At 41.0% G+C, this 18,023-nt stretch overlaps 1 protein-coding gene across 3 annotated transcripts in view; it reads right to left on the minus strand.

The window, feature by feature from the left end:
• Positions 1 to 18,023, minus strand: part of LOC117156970 (agrin) — a 325,884-nt gene that overhangs the window by 231,665 nt on the left and 76,196 nt on the right. For all 3 annotated transcript variants that reach the window (XM_033334550.2, XM_033334549.2, XM_033334545.2), the window contains exon 3: positions 15,058 to 15,093. In XM_033334550.2, coding sequence (XP_033190441.1) covers positions 15,058 to 15,093 — 36 coding nt within the window. The remainder of the gene's footprint in view (positions 1 to 15,057; positions 15,094 to 18,023) is intronic.

Raw genomic sequence — 18,023 nt, forward strand, 5'->3', positions numbered from 1 at the left:
CGTGTATTAACATACGTAAGACTAGGACGGTCCTTATTATAAAGTCTAATATGGAAAGCGAAGCGGCGCGTGCCGCGACTCGTGAAACCGACTTACGCCACGGGGCTCGTGCCGCTTCGAAATTATTCCTCGAACTCGACTCGAAGGAAATATGCCGCCTCGAGACGTTCTCCCCGCTATGCTAAGCAGAAGACCGCCATTCAAGGCCTTGTTCTCTGGTAAACAGGCCCGGCAAACCTCTGTACGGCCTCCATTATTGCAAACGTTCCCGGAATTCCGTTCAAGGTAATTCTCGACTGTCGCGAAAGTAACCGTGATTCTGAATTCAATATCGTCGCGCGATGAATTTCATTACGGCATACCTGCACCGTCTCATCGCGTCCCTCTTTCTCTTTCTCTCTCTCTCTCTCTTTCTCGTTCGCAACCAAAATAAAGCAGCCTTCCTTCCTGCAGTTTCATTTCACCACCATAAAGTCGCGGAGGCGAAACCACGTCTTCGTATCCTCTTTAAAAGATCCAGCTGGTACACGCAATATACACGGGCACAGGAGCCGACAAACACAGCGCGGTTGAGTACACAACGACCGAACGAAACAAGTGCCTTTGCCCTTCCGCGTCGCTACCAGAGAACAGTTCATCACTGAACGAGTATACAGACTTGATTTAAGCTGCACGCTTCGCTCACATGGAAAAACGATACTTTCCAGCAGCATCATAACGCTTCGCGAAAATTCGATAGGATACGAAGGGATGTTCCTGTGCTCTTGCTATTTGACTCGCAATTCGAATGGTTTCAATTAATTTCCTCGTACCAGGGAGCTCGTCAAGATTCAACGTGAAGAGATCTCCTCGACTCGACTGAAAATCTGCTAAGCCGTGGCAACTGCACCGAGAGAATTGTCCGCTACGGTGGCTAACACAGTCGCGCGGTAGCTGGCGTATAAATCTTGGCGCGTTCGTATTCGAATTGTAGTTTTCGGTCTGGCTTGGTAAGTAGGATCGAGGGGGATGAATTCGTGGCTAGAACGAGGAACAAGGAACAGAGAAATAGAACGGTCGTTTACCAGGGGATGGAGTTAAACTCTGCAAAAAACGAAGATTAACCTTTTGTCTACGGTCCGGCACGGTGTTCCTTTGTCCGAGTTGAGCACTCTGTCGCGACACCCTGTTTCTGTCTCTGCTATAGTCTACCGTCCTCCGTCCTATGGAAGCGTATTCGTGGCAGACTAGCCAGTACTCATTCCCCTTGGTCCTTTCGATTCTAGCTTCCTCCCCCTGACAACCCTTTTGCATACCTCTGCATCGCTACCGTTATCCGCTTTCGCGAGAGCAGGTTCGTGTCCAGCCACTGGTCGGAGCGCTTGCAACCCTCCGCGCTTTCGTTCTATCCGCCTTCTCGGTTAGAAAGTTAAATCCTAGGGTTCTGTAAAAGCCGCCTTCCCTTTACCTCGCTGACACTGGCCCTTTCCTCTAGCTTTTCCCTACACGCAGATTGCGCTCAGAGACACGTGCAAAGCCTTGAAATATTCTGAACGATCCACCGTGAAACATGCCCGGCATCTACTGACTCGGCCGCGGTCTACGCCAACCCTTTTCATACTCTTTAGCAATCTCCTTGCTCGTTCATCCTCTCCTTCTGTCGCTACCATGCGCTTTTTTACCACGAACACGGTTTTTACCACGACCTACAAATGAACTTTTCTACAGGTAATTTCGATCGCTCGACCGCTTTTTTCGCTGGTCGACTAACAAGTATCGCGTAGTCGTCCAGGCTTTGCTTACAATTAGTCGATCTTTGAAGATTGATTAATGAGTAGGATGAAAGCCATCAAGACCACGAATTTGTACGGTAAAGATTGTAACGCGGAATATATGGACGGTCTGGTCGTTAGGTTAATGTGTCAGTTCTGTCTTTTCACGTCTTTTTACGGTGCATTAGCGGTAAGCGTATTACAAACATTCCGATGCGTATTAATTATAGAAGTTTTGCGTTTGTTAATTTTGTCAGTATAAATATGGAACATGGAATATCAGTTACTGTATAATAGATTAATTGTAATTATTATTATAATATAAATTAATAATAATACAGCAATTAACAAATACATTAGTAATATAATAATTAACAAAGCTCTTGTCCCTTTTTATGGAGGATTAAGTATGACGATAATAGTTTAAAAATATAATTGAAAAAAATTATTTAAATAGTATAGTTCCTTTCGGTGATTGGCAATTATTGAAATCGTATTATCTAATGAACGAAGCTCGTGTATCACCAACAAAATCACGGTGTAACAATATATTACCAACGACCACAAAAAAGCAGCGTCGGTATTTCTTTTCTAATGTCAATTCGATACTCGGGTCGCCACTAAAGGCCGAACACGACCACCATCGCATCGACAAGTCCGTGGAGAGTCGAGAAATATTGGAAAGCTTCCTTTGCAGGCGTTCAACGAGCTTGGCCAACGTCGGTTGCAATTCTCTATTAATCATGCCGCGGTAAATGCTAGAGGTCGTAACTAGTTTCGCCGCGGGCCGGCTCTGAATTTCTACCCGCTATCGACTTTATAGAATTGCGTTCGCCTTTTAATGCTTTCCAAGAGGCAGCGTGATAACGTCCCGTTCACTCTGAATCGTAGCTTGCGCTGAATTATGCGATTATCGGTCGTTACGACCGATATACTCTCCTACATGCTCTTCTTTCTTTCTCCCTCTCTCTCTCTTTCTCTATCTATTTATCTATTTATCTATCTATTTCTTTCTCGTTCAGACAGATACACTCTAATCGTGTTAAGGATACGCGAGAAAATAGGAGGGAAAAAGATATAGGAAAAAGGGAAAAATTGAAGATTTCGAGCATATCGAGGCAAACAAAAACAAGGAAATTTAAAAGGCTGGAAAAAGACAAAAAATAAACGGCCCGCATTTGTGAAATACTAGCCAGAAAACCGAACGGTCTTCATAAATCCTGCGCGTAAATCAGTCTTTATGGAGTTCTCCCCTGGGTGGAAGCTATTTGGAGCATGTATGTATGTATATGTGGCAGCGTGGCTGCACACGGACGCAGTCATCGCGACGGTGGGACTGGTGAACGCGCTTCACACCTGTGCGCGACCCTCGTCGCGGCGCGTCTTCTACGCCCGAAATGGCGTCATCCTCCTAGAAACACGACGTCGTTTAAAGCCCTGAGTTAATCGAGGGAACCGGTAATGTCGTTAGAAGTTAACGTAACGATCTCCACGATACTCCTATTCTCTTTTTCCTTTCTCTTTCTCTAGCTCTTTTTCTCGACTCTAACAGTTGTTCAGAATTCTAATGCGCAATGGTGCAAGTGTTTCTCGAAACAATCTCGGGTTTACTTTCCTTGGAATTTGTATACGAAACACACAATCGGAGATTCAAGATTCCCTGGATTCTGAATTTTTTCAGTTTCGTAGCATCGCGAATATTTGTGCACGAAACGCGTTCGACGATTCTTGTATTTATTAACATTATACACGGGTATTGTAATTAACTTTTATGCACAAGGTAATTCACGTGATGAACGATTTTGTTTAAAAAAATAGGGACACTCTGGCGAAGGTATGACGCTATCCAACACGCTTAATCGCGATTGTATATCATTTTGGACGATAAATGTTTCTCTCAACGGTGAATCTCGAAAAGCGGAGATATCGGTCACGGATATCGCGGCGTGATTTATCATCGATTAAACCGACGTAATGCGCCATTGTTACTGAAACGCGCAGTCAGATAGGTACGTATATGAGGCTATACCAGGATGAGTGAGAGATCCTGGTATTGAGTAGCAATCAGCCGTGCAACTAGAACTCGGTATAGGCGCGCCAAAATGAGCTATAATACGTGTATTATCATTCCAATCGAGAATTCGATTGTCGCTTCTCTACCGACAACCCAAGGTCCATGTGACGTTCCATAATTCTTGACGATACCTAAAATGTCATTGAACAAGCTTAATACAACCTTGAGATAACTTCGAACGAGCTATGAACTATCCTTCTATATTAAATAACACATAAATGTTCATAAGAATCTCTTTGATCGTGATTCTGTCAATTTTCTAATTTTCTACTTCTCACTTCTACTGCTAATTAGTAATTAAAATTTCAAACCACTTTAGTAAATTCCTCGCTTCATAGTACGTACATTTTATTTCAACTTTCATTTATTTTTCTAGCAAGAACCTACGTGGATCTTAACTCGAACTACATCCTATCGGATCTAACGTTCCATAGTAATTCCTCTTGCTCCTTTTTTATTCATCACGAATCTGTCAAGCACTAAGATCACTCTACCTCGTTCTACCATCTTCTATACATAGACGTTTCCTCAAAAGAGAGGCCCTTCCTCTGATCCGGTTTTAAAAGTCGTCGAGATTTATTCTCCCCGATCGTAAGAAACGGGCGGATCAACGTGATAGGAAGACGAAAAGAGTACCAAACCCTTTCGAAATTGCGAATACTTACTGGTCCGAGCATCAGTATAGCATCTGCTCACAAGCACGGGACCAAAAACGATTCACGGTCTTGCAAGCTCACGTCAGTCTGCGTGCGGTACGTGCAGAGGAACGATGTAGGGGAATCGAGTCCGTAAATCTCAGTTGGTCGTCCCTGGAGAACCATGTCTCAGTCACAGCCCGCGATTGCGCGAGTTAAAGGGTTTCGGTTAGGACACGTATCTGTACACGTAAGCTTCTGTTCATGCGAAATTCTCACGCTGAGACGTCTGCAGTTCGAGTGTCCTTAATGTGACTTTGATTTGACTGGAGACCGTAAAGTGGCTATGAACAATGCAGATTATTCGCCACCTTTCTAGAGAATTCCCAACAGGATTAAAAAACATGCGTTTATTTGCTTTTGATGAAATTCATTGTTCTATTTAGAGAAAGAAGACGTTTTCGTTCTGTTCGTCACATAAATGAAAGCTCATTTGCAAGTACAAAACACGCATCTGGTGACAATGATGATTAAGAAAACTAATGTACCGTTTGAAAGTTTGAATCCTTCTGCAAGTTTAGTTTAATATATTCGGAGGAGAGGCTGTTGAAGTTTGCAAAGTCCGTACGCATATTTTTAGACATCTAGCCAGGTCTTGAACAATCTGTGAATACTCTTAGAAATCTTCAAATTCTAATCTGTCTTTCGTCAAGTTCTTTGACTTACGCGTTTCTTTCTGTACATTAAGAAACACTTCTTCGAGCATTTACATATCGCCCTTTGACATTGCGCTCGATTTATCAATTCCGTCAGTGAAGTTTTGTGAATGACAAAAAGAACGATCGTTCGACTACGACCTACACGTGGAAAAAGTTTCGAATTTTTATACAAGCACATATATATATGTACGTGATCGTGTATTCTACCGAGAAATAAACTCGATGAGAGAAACGACGCTGCTTGATACGACGATACAAACCGCGGATACAAACAAACGGAACCGATCCGACCATGGCGGCGTTTCATTGTACTTTTGAATAACCGGTGTCTGATCTTCCCGATAAACAAGACCGAAGTATTAAAAGATCGACAAATGGTAGTAGCATCGAGAACTAATAGAATATACGCGTCGAGTATCATTGGCGCGTCGCGTCGTTTAAACCGGTCAATATTTAAACGCGTCGTAAAATATCGTCGCGTGCGCGCTCGTGAACATCCAGCCGTGTTTGATACATTTTAGTTATCATTTCGTATGCGCGTGCTTTATTCTTTTCATGGTACACAGTTTCCACGGTATTCTTTTCCAATCGGTTGAAACAAAATCTATCTTTTCGTGGCTCGTAACAAAAAAGGAATGGGATAGAAATAGGAGGATGGAGAATGAATAGAAGGTAAAAATAATAAAAACGGAATTCGGAGAAGCCAGACCGAGGGGTTGAATCTCGATAAACGACAGGCTACGAGAGCTGACGCAGTTGATTAATTCATACCGCCTATTTTCAGTGACTGCCTGTTTCGTGGATACAGACGCTTTAGTCTCTATTTTTTGCTCCTTACCGACCAGCATGCTGCCATTTTTGCGCCGCTTGATATCGAATCCATTGGTCGAGGATACGGGGGCATCGATTATCGTGTCTCCACCCGAAAGGGATCGCTTCTTGCGTGGCCATCTACGCCAATGTAACCCAGAAACCATGTTAACGTTATCGAAATTAATTCCATCCTTTTCCTTCGTTTCTTTCCTATTTAGGAAACTACGACCGAAGACTTTACTGCTGCGCGCAATGTTCGAAATAATTTAAATAATTCGACGGCTGAAATTATTACGAAAAGGAACTGTAGGATTCTTATCGTTTCATGAGGGATTTTTGATATTGGAAAACAGATAATACAAGTAATCCGGTTTATAGCGTGAATAATCGTACCATTCGTTGAATATGTTAAAAACAAAATTCTTTCGCAGAGTTCGCTTTAAATTCTATCTCAGTTTTGAATTCAATTTTCAAGATAATCAGGACTCGGTTTGTAATTAATGTGAGTCGATATCTATTAAGTTAGTAACGGGCAGAAGGTTTTGAAGACGTGGACTAAATTATCAAACGACTGTCGAAAACTTTGAATCACGTTGAAATTAGCGTCACGATTAATTGAAAGCACGAAATAAAGCCGACCACTGTTTTCCGTAGTCTTTGTCTAATATCGAATTCTCGTTTACAGATAAATTAATAATAATAATGCGTTGCATCGAATACAACCGATTAATGAATTGTTTATACTTGCCTTAATAGACAGTAAAATGCTTTATTAATTAATCTCTCAGTTGATAATTATTACCACAGTGTTATACATTTGAAAGCGAAATATTTTCATACGCACGTTGTATATATATTTTCGATAAAAGGGATTTTTATACATACCGATTACTAATCAAAGATGCGATAAAGTTGCGCGTTTAAAAATTGCAAAGCCATGGAAACGGAACATAACTATCTGAGTGAATTCAGTTTCCAACGGATCATTGCGGAAATAAAATATTTTCGTTTATACAGCTTTTTCAAAGAAACGTCTGCTTTTTTGGCACTATATAAATGATTCAGCCGAATATATGTATACCAAATATTATATTATTATATAAAATATAATCGTTACGTCATATAATATTAACTTAGATCACAGGATATGTTATTAAACATATTGTAATACATAGTATGAAATGTATTATAACGTACTACGAACAATTTACGAAAATAATATCTCTCTCTCTTTTTCATTTCATGCGATAGTGAGAAAGATATTTTCATTTATTTGTGTTCAATATTTCGCCACCGTATCGCTATATTCCAAGTTCTCACGGAGAAAACTTTTTTCGCAGTCGCAATTAACTTTTCGTCCCTGCGCGACCAATATTAACGAGACGAATAGAAAGAAAAAAGAAGAACCGTGGTTTCGGCTCAAAGAACATGATAAGTGAGCCGACTAAACAAGCGCAGCGTTTGCTTTTCATTATAACTTGTATGAGATTAACGCTCGGTCCGTTTATTTACAGCAAACGGGTTTAAATAATACGTAAATTGCCCGCCGCTGCTGTTAATATGACAGACTAATTTTAATCCTATCCCCTGCCCCCCTCCCCATATCCCGCCATGCCCACGTGTGTGCCCGCCCTCCCTCCTTCCGCCCTTGGTCGAGCATCGACTTTTCCCTCATAATGCAACCGGTGCCGCTGACCGGTTTGTAAAATATAATAAAGTGTTATCGCTCGTTGTTATGCCGCGCATTACGCGGTTACCGTGCACGTTGGATACATTGAATGTATACAGGACTGTCGACTAACAGCCAGATATTTCAACGACTCAATTTATTGTCGCAAATTAATCCTTCCGCCGGGCGCGATCGATATTACGAAGAAAAAAAGAAGAGCGATCCTGTGAAATTAATGCGACAGGCGAAGCAACTGTTTGTGTTATTGGCACAAACAGAGTAGGATTTTATCTCGTAATAGCCGTGAAAATCGACGGAGAAGATAATCGGTCGATCAGGCAGGTGAATTATCGAAATTATCGGATTCCGAAATTACTGTTTTCCAACTTGCATATCATATGATGTTATTATCCGTGAAATACAAATCGGACGTGCAAAGGTACATAATCCTGCGTAATAAGCTACAATATTCACCGTATCGTACCGAGGAACAGTTGCAGACTTGCTAATCGTAACTTTAAGTCTCGTTATATCTTATGTATATCGTATATTAAATATCAGAAAGTATATTAGAATAAGTGGTAACACGATGAAGTCGTTTCATGAAAATTCCAATTCTATAGAGAACGTCTCTTTCCATTAAAGTTTTCCGCGAAACACCAAACATCATTCACATTGAATCCGACTCTCGTTTAGAAACAGGATTCCAAGTGTAATCACGCGTCGCGGAAGGGAAACCCAGCAGCATGGCCAAAACATTGAAACGCGGGAATACAGTTGCTATCGTAACAAAATAATCGTCCCCCCCCTCGGTCACGCTGAGATGGCGCGCGAGAAACTGGACTGGCTTCGTGGAAACTCAAAGGAAGAAGCACGGTTTCCCGCGTTCTCTCGGTGCGCCCCTTTGAGGCTCCGTCACCTTTTGTCGGCGCGCATCTCCACGGAAGGAAGTGGACAGAAACGAAAGCCGAAACGGTATAAGTAAGAGTCGAGAAGAACGATGACGATGCGACTACGGCGGTCGGTTAGGGGGAAGAAAAGGGAAACGCTAAACGCGAAGAGTAGAGGACGAGGTCGAAACTAGACACGGTGAAAAAGGAATATAGGGGAAAGGTAAAGGAGAAAAAAAAGAAGGTTACCGCGTGCAAGAGAGTTTCTTCTTCGGGTTTGGCTTCGTCCCACAGAAAGCAATTTCTTAACGTAACCTTATCTGCGAGTATAGCTTGCACGCCACGTACAGCTCTGTGCAAAGACGCGTATGTGCCGAGCACACAAAGCGGCGCCGACCGACTCGCAACTCACGTGACGAAACAAGAAATATCCTAACCACGGATCCGAGGAATAGTAAGAACACCGACTTTCACGAGCTTTCCCTTGATGCACTCTCTCCCTTTCTTTCTTTCCCTTTCTCTCGCGCGAATTCATGCAGCAGCCATCGTTCTTTTTCTCGTCCCCGGCCGATTTCGCGGAGAATTTCACTCGTTGTCACACTGTTTACTTTTTCGTAGCACCCTTTTTCGTGCCGATGCTAACGGACGTTCCTCCTACACCGTGGGACACTATCAAAGTATGCGAACGATCGTCAAACAAAATTTCACGTTCCGAAATTTATGACGTCCTTGATATGGTGCGAAATTTCGTCGGCACAAAAATCCTGATACTCGACTTTTCCCTTTGTCGCAGCGGCAATCGAGAGACTTCGGTAAAATCTCGTGGCGAGATATTAGCGAGCAGCTCGATAATGTTGGCCGGTGTAACGTGATTCCAAGAAGAGCCAGAAAAACCCGTAAAAAGCGAGCGCTGTGCACCCTCTCGCATTTATATCACGTGAACCGACAATTCTTCCCTTTCTAACCCTTTCTTTCTTTCCTTCTCCCTCCATCTGCCTTTGTGGTTCTCTCTGACTCCTCCTTTCTCTCTCTTTCTCTCACCCCATCCACCGTTGGTGCCACGGTTTTTTCTACATGTAATTTATCGGCTGGACTCTTTTTTTTCGCCCAACCGCTGCGTTCCTTTACCCCTTTTCTCTGTCTCTTTCATTCCCGTGCCTTACTCGCATTCGCACCAGCAACGCCGCAACGGGGCGTATAAGCGGTTGGGGGGGAAACGGAGGGCGCAGCGATTTATAGTAACTGCACCCGCTCTCGTAGAATATTTTTGGCGGAATTTCTACTCTACTTTTTTCATCCAGTGATCTCTATGGAGCCGCGGATCTTTTCCCCTCGTATTCAGGAAAACCCTTTTTCGACCCAACGATAAAGCATAAATGGAAGTTTCCCCTCCTCCTCTTCATTTGGAATAACCACATACAGATATGCATATGCGTGTTATACGCGCGGGAAAAATTTACGTTTTGGAAGGTTACTAATTATCGAGCTGGGTGAATGAAAAGATCGCGGTGAATAGAGCAAAATTCGAACATTATGCATTTCTGAGATAATAACGTGTATATTAATGCGACCGGACTGAATTTTACAAGAATTACTTCGAAGTATGTGCTTTTGCACAAACATGGTTTCGTCGTAATTAATTTGTTTGAGGTAAAATCAGGGAGTTGATTATTTTAAGCTGTTATCCAAGAAAATATTCGGAATTTAAAGTTCTACGGAAGTTAAACATCCTGTTCGCGTTACATAAACGGGAATAAGGCTCGCGCTGCTTATAATTCACGAAACGCAAAGTTCCCTTCTTTTAAATTAATAATGATTAACGATACGAAATCGCTTGACACAGGCTTCGCCTTACCAAGCACACCGCCGTTAAACATTTAACAACCGATAGTCGTGCAACTTCAAATTGCCCACCCTTCGAGCCACGTACTTTACATGAAGCCTCTATTCGGCCTTTGACCCCCTCGTAAACTTTATCAAGCCAAAATACGCAGGCTATATACCGTCTCAAACTATCTTTAAAGATGCATCGTCGTTAACAAACCTTTACGTGCTCGCTCGTATTTAAGGCCTATCAAGGTACCATAAATTCAGGTTGAAATAATTCAAAGCCATTATCGTTGAAAAAAGATCATTCTTCTGGTCTGCGAGAAGAATTATAATTGTCACGTGTATTATCCTCTTTAAACATCTACCGGCGATTCTAATCTTCATCGACATGAAATATATCTTTATATGGCGTACATGAAACGCAACATTCTGATAAAAACGCGTTCAAAGGCAAACATACATGCTGTTAGCACGATTTAAAGTTTAATCGCGAAACAATAATCCATGCGAACATACGAACGTCGACGTTACACGAGAACGCACGCGAAAGATACGACGTAGATGCGACCAGTTCGACTGACAGTAATGTGGCTGATGCGTATCGTATCGCGATACACTTGCTAGGGATAACAAAATAGCATATCAGTGCTGATATAGGGCGCATCTCGTTTACGTAGATTGCTCTTCGAAAGCAACGATACGCAAAACAATTCGGAGAAACTATTTTTTGAAACGGTGTGGGTGTTCGAGCCTCGAAGGCTGCAATATGTGAAATGCTTCGCAATTAATGTATACGATATATTGGATGTCGTAAAATATACAGAGAACAGTTAAAATTGTGCAAATGAACAGAAATTATGTAACAGGCGCGGCGAAATATACGAGAGAATGTAATGTTAATTTATATGACAGGAGAAATATACGAGGTGCCGATGTGTAAGTAATTTTACTAAAAAGTAGCTGGGGAGCAGCAAAGTTTAAAAGTCGTGCTCAAAATTTTATGTATCGTGTAAAACTCATGCAAACGTCGTTTATAATGATGAAAAAGCTCTCTGAACGATAAGCTTCTTTAAAAAAAAAAAAAAAATAGAGGGAAAGTTTTTCAAGTTTCGAAAAAATGTCTGATAAAACTGAGTATGCTTGAAATGCTTTAATTAAGTTAAGTGGTTCATGTTTCAAACATTTTTCAATATAACGCACACGTCGAAAGGTACGGCAATCTCAAACGTTTGCGGATGTCTGGCTACGTACTATCCGCTACTACTTCCTCGATTGCGCTATTTTCGCTAGTAGATTACGTTGAACGACAGACACTAAGCTCTACTAAACTCGAATAGAAGAAAATACGTACAGACATAAGCTATGCAAAAAGATTTAATCCAACTTGCTTAAGGAATAAAACATGCAAGTTAAAATCTCAGTTCGACGAATTTGATCAACTCCGGTTCTTTACCTCGGCATGAGAACAAAAATTGCCCAACTCCATAAAAACTTTGAAAGTACACACTACTTTGCCACCGATCCAATCGGAAGCTCTTAACCCCTATACCTTCTATTCAGCACACTTTTCTCGTGGTTCTAAGAATTCTTTTGTTCAATTAAATTTCGAGAGCCGATACCGTGAATACATTTACGAATAGCTGCTCCTAACTGAGTTAGAGCGAAACGGTCTCTATATAATGCTACGTGTGCCGTGAATACAGTCGGCAGAATATTGTTTCAAGAGAGATGAAGGCAAAAGCGAAAAAGGGCGTCTCGTTAGCATGGTGTATTATTTATTGGAATTATGCGGAATTCCTTATCCTTTTGCGGAACGGAAGCGAAACTACGAGCTAGATGAGACCCGATAAAAATTATTTGCTGGAAAGCCATTCGTAAATGGAATAAATTTCGCGGCGGCGCGCCGAGTGCCTCTATCTAAGAGTACGAAATACAGAGATATTCGTGGCTTTTCTTGGCAACGCGAATGCGCTCGAAAACGCGAGCTTCTCAGAACGTTCGAACGATTCTGTGCAAACACTACAGACGATGCTTGGCAAACGTTAAGCCGATTCACGAAAACGCGTGAAGGAGCATTCACACGATGGTTACTAAAATTTTATATTTAAATAATACACTTGATAGGATTTCGAGAATTAAATCTTGAGCGACGAGTAATGTACTTGTCGAGTTTTATTCTTTCGCGCATATCGTGCCACCTGCAAATTCAGACGTATTACCGCAAATAATTGGCCATTAATCGTGAAATGTTTATGTTCCAATTAATAGCATAGAGAACTCAAATTCTCATGAGATATAATTTTCATTTACTCAAATATATAATGTTCAACGCTTGGACAAAGAAAATGCAAGATAATTTTGTATTTCGAAATTTCGTGGCCCGTACAATTGGTAAAAGATAGTTCTGTTATTAAAGAGATAAAAGACGCATTAAAATTCACGCGTGTAACGTAGAAACGATGCAAAATTTCTGTCGAACGATGATTTATAAAACATTAAGTCGAATAAAGTTGTACCATTATGTTTTCACGTTCGAAGTATTAAATATCGTGTCCTTTGTCTGTACTTCTATTCGCTTTCTCCTCGCATCTGTTCTGGCCACTAATCAGACTGTGCGAGCGCATGAATTTGACAGACCGTCGCGTCGAATCGCGGGGAATCGGGACCGTTTCCAATTATTCCGCCGCGTACACGACCCTTCAAGGCTGATTTACGCGGAATTCAAAACTAATTGGCCGGGCGCATCGTTGTCATCGAAACATCTAATGTTGCCCGAAGTAACATGGACCAAAGTATCCCGAATATTCCCAATTTCCGCCTAACCATATTCAATATCCGAATGTTGAAACTTCGGATATCCGCAGTGCGCATTGCCGAAACGATCGTATCGATGAACTATTCAAATAATGGTATAACTGTACCTAACGTCCGCCTCGTCCTTTACACGACCAACTTCCCTAATAATTGATAATCGACATTCCCTGCGCTACAAATTTCACGCGATCCGCCCCGCTGCTCTCCAAACGCGTTAAAGTAATTTCTACCCTTGTTAAGGCGATCAGATGTAACGATGTTTCAACGCAGTCGGTTGCTCGTTCGTACTTACGCCGAATTCCCAGAATTATGCACCGTCACGCAAAGAAAAGACGAATTAAATGATTAATGAACCGAGATCGAGCTTAAAGATTAATTATCGTTCGATGAATCGATTTAAACGTAATTGCCAATTATCGAAAGATACACGTACTTACTTGTTTCGAGAGAAATTTCGACAAATTCTTTTTATAATTATCGCAGGATGTTTTTCAAGATTGCTTATTATAAGAGAACTTCCCTACTCACGATGATAAAGAACATTTTATACGACAGGATTTTAAGCTATTAGTAATTCTTAAATGTAACGGAAATAATAAAAGTAACGCAAAATTAATGCAAACATATCGGTAATACATTTGTCCTTTAATGATATGTTTCTCATAATTGGAATTTCCTTCAGAAATTTTGCCAACATTTTCTTTTTCAATTTCGCTAGACGTTCTATTGAAGCTAATGCAAGAGTTGCGATTCATTGAAACAATGACCCGACCATATCCATGCACGATACTTTGTCGAAGTACCAACATCTGCCACGCACATACATAGATGATCGTGTTACAATGACCACGAAATGCAAACATTACCAACGAAAATCCTGAACAAAATACGCCAATAGTATGGCGTGCAAATAGGTACCGTGCAACAATGGCGGAAATGCGTGAGATGGTTGAAAAAGTGCCCTCGCATAATGCGTTTGACAGTATGATTTGTATCGGTGTTTTATAGAAGTACGTAGCTTTTCAACAAAAGATAATGATCGGAACATGTTTCGAATAACAACAATAAATGCAGCCTGGTTGCGTAAAAAGCCCGCGATCGAACAATTGTCAGCAATCTTGATTTAGGAAGAAATATTCATGCACCGTTTGGAATCTAGACGCAGCTAAATTCTATTCTACTGCAATGGGAAAAATCACTCCACCCATAAATCAAGATAAATAAAAAGGGAAAAAGAGAGATAAACGCCTGAATGTAAACGCACTTTACAGCAATCCACGCAACGACGCAATAATTTCGCAATCCTCTAACTCGTAATTCCAACTATTAATGTCTGACCATTGCATAGCTGGACTACTGAAAAATTGCCAGTTTCACGATAGCGGACGAGGGTGTGCAAAATAATCACGATCACGTCGAGAGAAATAACTTTCAAGAACGACCGTTCATTGTACAAGGCAAGATTGTCAGCGTGGCTACGATAGCGTGATCGTTCGAATCGAAACGGTGTGATTTCGAAATTCGCTAGCTGGCTGCGATCCCGGTATAATTGAGTCGTGAGTCGGCTGGAAAGACGCGAACCCTCGTGTCCAACAATCTACGAGATAACTCGCTTTTAAATATCGCGTGCTTGCTAGTTTACATCGGCTGGCAACCCATTATAACGCGATTGTGCTACGTCGTTTGCTGTCTTTTTCCATTTTTCTCTGGGTATCGAGTGCTTTCGATGTCTGACTATATTTGCCGTGTTTCATTGTTGCTGGTAATTTTCCAAAGTATGAAAGACGTCTGTTTTAAGCAATTTATGCGAGCCTAGAAACACTATCAAATGCAAAATTAGTTTTATTCTATTTAATACTCACCCTCGATAATGGGACGCTGCGGCTTGTAAGACATGTCTGTAAAGAGAAAGGGATTAATTATTAGTAAAATTAGTCACGATACGTATCGTGTTAGCTAGGCTAAGAATTTTTAATGGCACAAGCATACTGAAGCGTGTCTCGATTATACTCGTTCTCTCTAGTGTGATACTTATCTTATCTCGTCTGATATTTGCAAGAAAAGGATAATCGGTAAAATAATTAACGTAGAAGATTATCTAACGAAGGCACGCTGTTTTCGAGGAACTCAAGAATCTTCGATAAGTTCGAAGTTAGAAACTAACAACGGTTTCAAGTTGCCTCCATTTCAACGAAATTCATACTTAGGGATTTGATGAAAATTACTGTACCGTAATTTCATCATTTCTCTTGCTTATTTAAAGTTGTTACGTACGTACGGTATAAAATGTGAACGTTATTATCAACACGGAAGCGAAAGATGTTCATAAGATATCGTTAACCAAGAAGCACACTTTTCACCACCGTACCGTAAGATCAGACCAAAAATTACCTAATTCCATTTAGTAAGTTGAAATTAGCTCCGAAATCAAATAAAACCTTAACACTCTTGCGAACCCTTCAAGTTCAACATTCATCGTCAAAGAAGATCGTATATGAACACAACTCTCTTAATTGCGTGCGTAACGAAATCACGTGTTGACAAAATCAAAGTGTCTTCCCCGGGCTGTGCCCAATCCGTAGCCTGCTGGCAAACTTTCGTCGACTTTGTCGCGGCCTCAGACAACCGTAATTAACGTTTCAGGGCGCGGATCAGCCTGATCCAGGGTTTCCCGAACAACGAAATTCAAGGAAGGAAGGAAGATGCACGGATCGAGGGCAAGGCAGATAGACGGGGCAATTTCGAGGAGCAAATAACAGGGAAATTCAGGATGGCCGAGTCGCGCAACATTTCCCCCTCAGCTTGCTCCGCAAGCTTCACCCCTCGCGAAACTTTTAATTATCCTTTCGTGGCCCGGTCCTTTAATGAAGATCCTTCGCGTCCGCCACACAACCACGTATGACGTTCCAAATAATTACAAGTTTCCTGCATGAACTCGAGACTTACAGCGTCCGGAGGATAGGAATTTGCCGTATGTCGGGGAGTCAGGAGAGTATAAGACACGTGTGAGTTTAGAAAAGCATGAAAAAGATTAAAATTATTGGAGAATCTATTACTTGAGAATTGTTGATTCGTTGAAATCTGTCGATAGCGATATTATAATTGAAAGTTTGCTTAAACAAATTCTTTAATTAATATGAGAAACCCAGTATTTTTCTATCCAATAACGGCAGACGAACGTTTCGTAATTTAATATCGACAATTTCAGCCGTCCGATGAACTGTTTCCAGAGAATTGAAAAAATAAAAAATCCACGTCAAATGTATGTTTCAAGTAGGCAAGGGGCGTGTTTATATGGATTGGACTGAAACATTGATACGAATTACAACTAACGTTACTCAAGGCAACGCGATAATTCTTGCAATTAAACATACGTTATGACCACAGGATTTTTTAAGCGAGGATGGTTTTTGTTATACCACGTGCACGCGTGCTCGCACGCCCACGTACACAGTTTCGTTATAATATATTAACGCAGAAATATCGCTCGTTCGTCATCCAGTAATTTATCACGCATATGCATTGGTACGATCTACACTGGTACGCTTGAACATCGGGAAAAAATGGTTTTCGAGAGTCGAACAAATGTATTTTAAATCTGTGGCGTTCCACGTATGACTAAACAACGAAGGAGAGAGGTGAAAATGCTTCACAACACTAGAAAAGCAGAGTAGTGTAAAAATCAATGAAAGGGAAATATCGTTTTAAATTCAATGGAATAGTTTCGTCCCTCTTCTTTCCCCGCGTTTTCCCTCTCTTTCTCATTTCTTTTCTCGTATACGAATTTCGTTGGTTTGCGAACGAGCACCGCTTTTCCGAAATTACTTGTTGCAATGTCGACGTAATTACATCGTGTTGGCGATTCATAAGGACTCCACGAGCACAATTTTGCGTCGTTGCACCACACCGCGCCATCCCGCCACGCTCGTTGACCGTCGGATTTTTATCCGCCAACCAGAAAACGAGTTTTCGTTGCCACGCCTATAATTGTTTCTTAATTGAACTCGTTCGTCCATTTCCACGATATGTCTAATCGAAGGGTTTCCTAATAGCCGGCCGTACGTAGAAGCGTGTCTGTTAGTTAGAAACGCGAGAGAAAGCATCATGAAAATTGCTATAAATTTTTAACAAATATTTTCGTTAGCGCGCTGTATCCCGATGCCTGCTTACGGGACCTGCAACGGAAGTATGTTTCACGAAACAAGCAACTACATATTTTCCAGACTTTAACAAATGAGAACAATAACGCTTTGTGCGCCTGACGCCTCATAACAATATCTGCAAATATTCCTAGTTAAGCAACTTTTTAATGAAAGCGTTTTCGCGAAACATGGCTACTAGGGATAGATTAATTTTTCAACAAGGATTTTTTCCCCAAAGGTTTTAGCAAACGATCCAGAGAAATCGCAAATAAAACCACTTTCCCCTGTATTTACCACTTTTTTTCAAGGAAGTATATTGCAGGATAAAACACGAGAAGGAAGATGTTTTAAAATTTAGTAGGGAATATGAGGACTAAAATTAACCTTTAATTCAGACTTACACTAGTAAAATATACTACAGTGAAACGTAATTACATTAATCTATGCAGTAGAGTACTCCTTTCGAATTGTACTTGAACATTTTATAAATAGAATCCTATCTGATACAATCACATGCATTTCTCATGCATTCTCGTATTTAGAGTAGGTACACAAATTTTCAACGCGACCTATTTTATTCCCCTCTTAAACCGACTCTATTGGAAAACGATGTCGTATTATTTTGAATTCTATTTATTTCTTCATTCTAAAAAAACTCCGATCAATAATTACTCTCTATTCGCTTT

This window comes from Bombus vancouverensis, chromosome 10, assembly GCF_051014615.1.
Source record: "Bombus vancouverensis nearcticus chromosome 10, iyBomVanc1_principal, whole genome shotgun sequence".
Taxonomy (NCBI): Eukaryota; Metazoa; Arthropoda; class Insecta; order Hymenoptera; family Apidae; genus Bombus; species Bombus vancouverensis.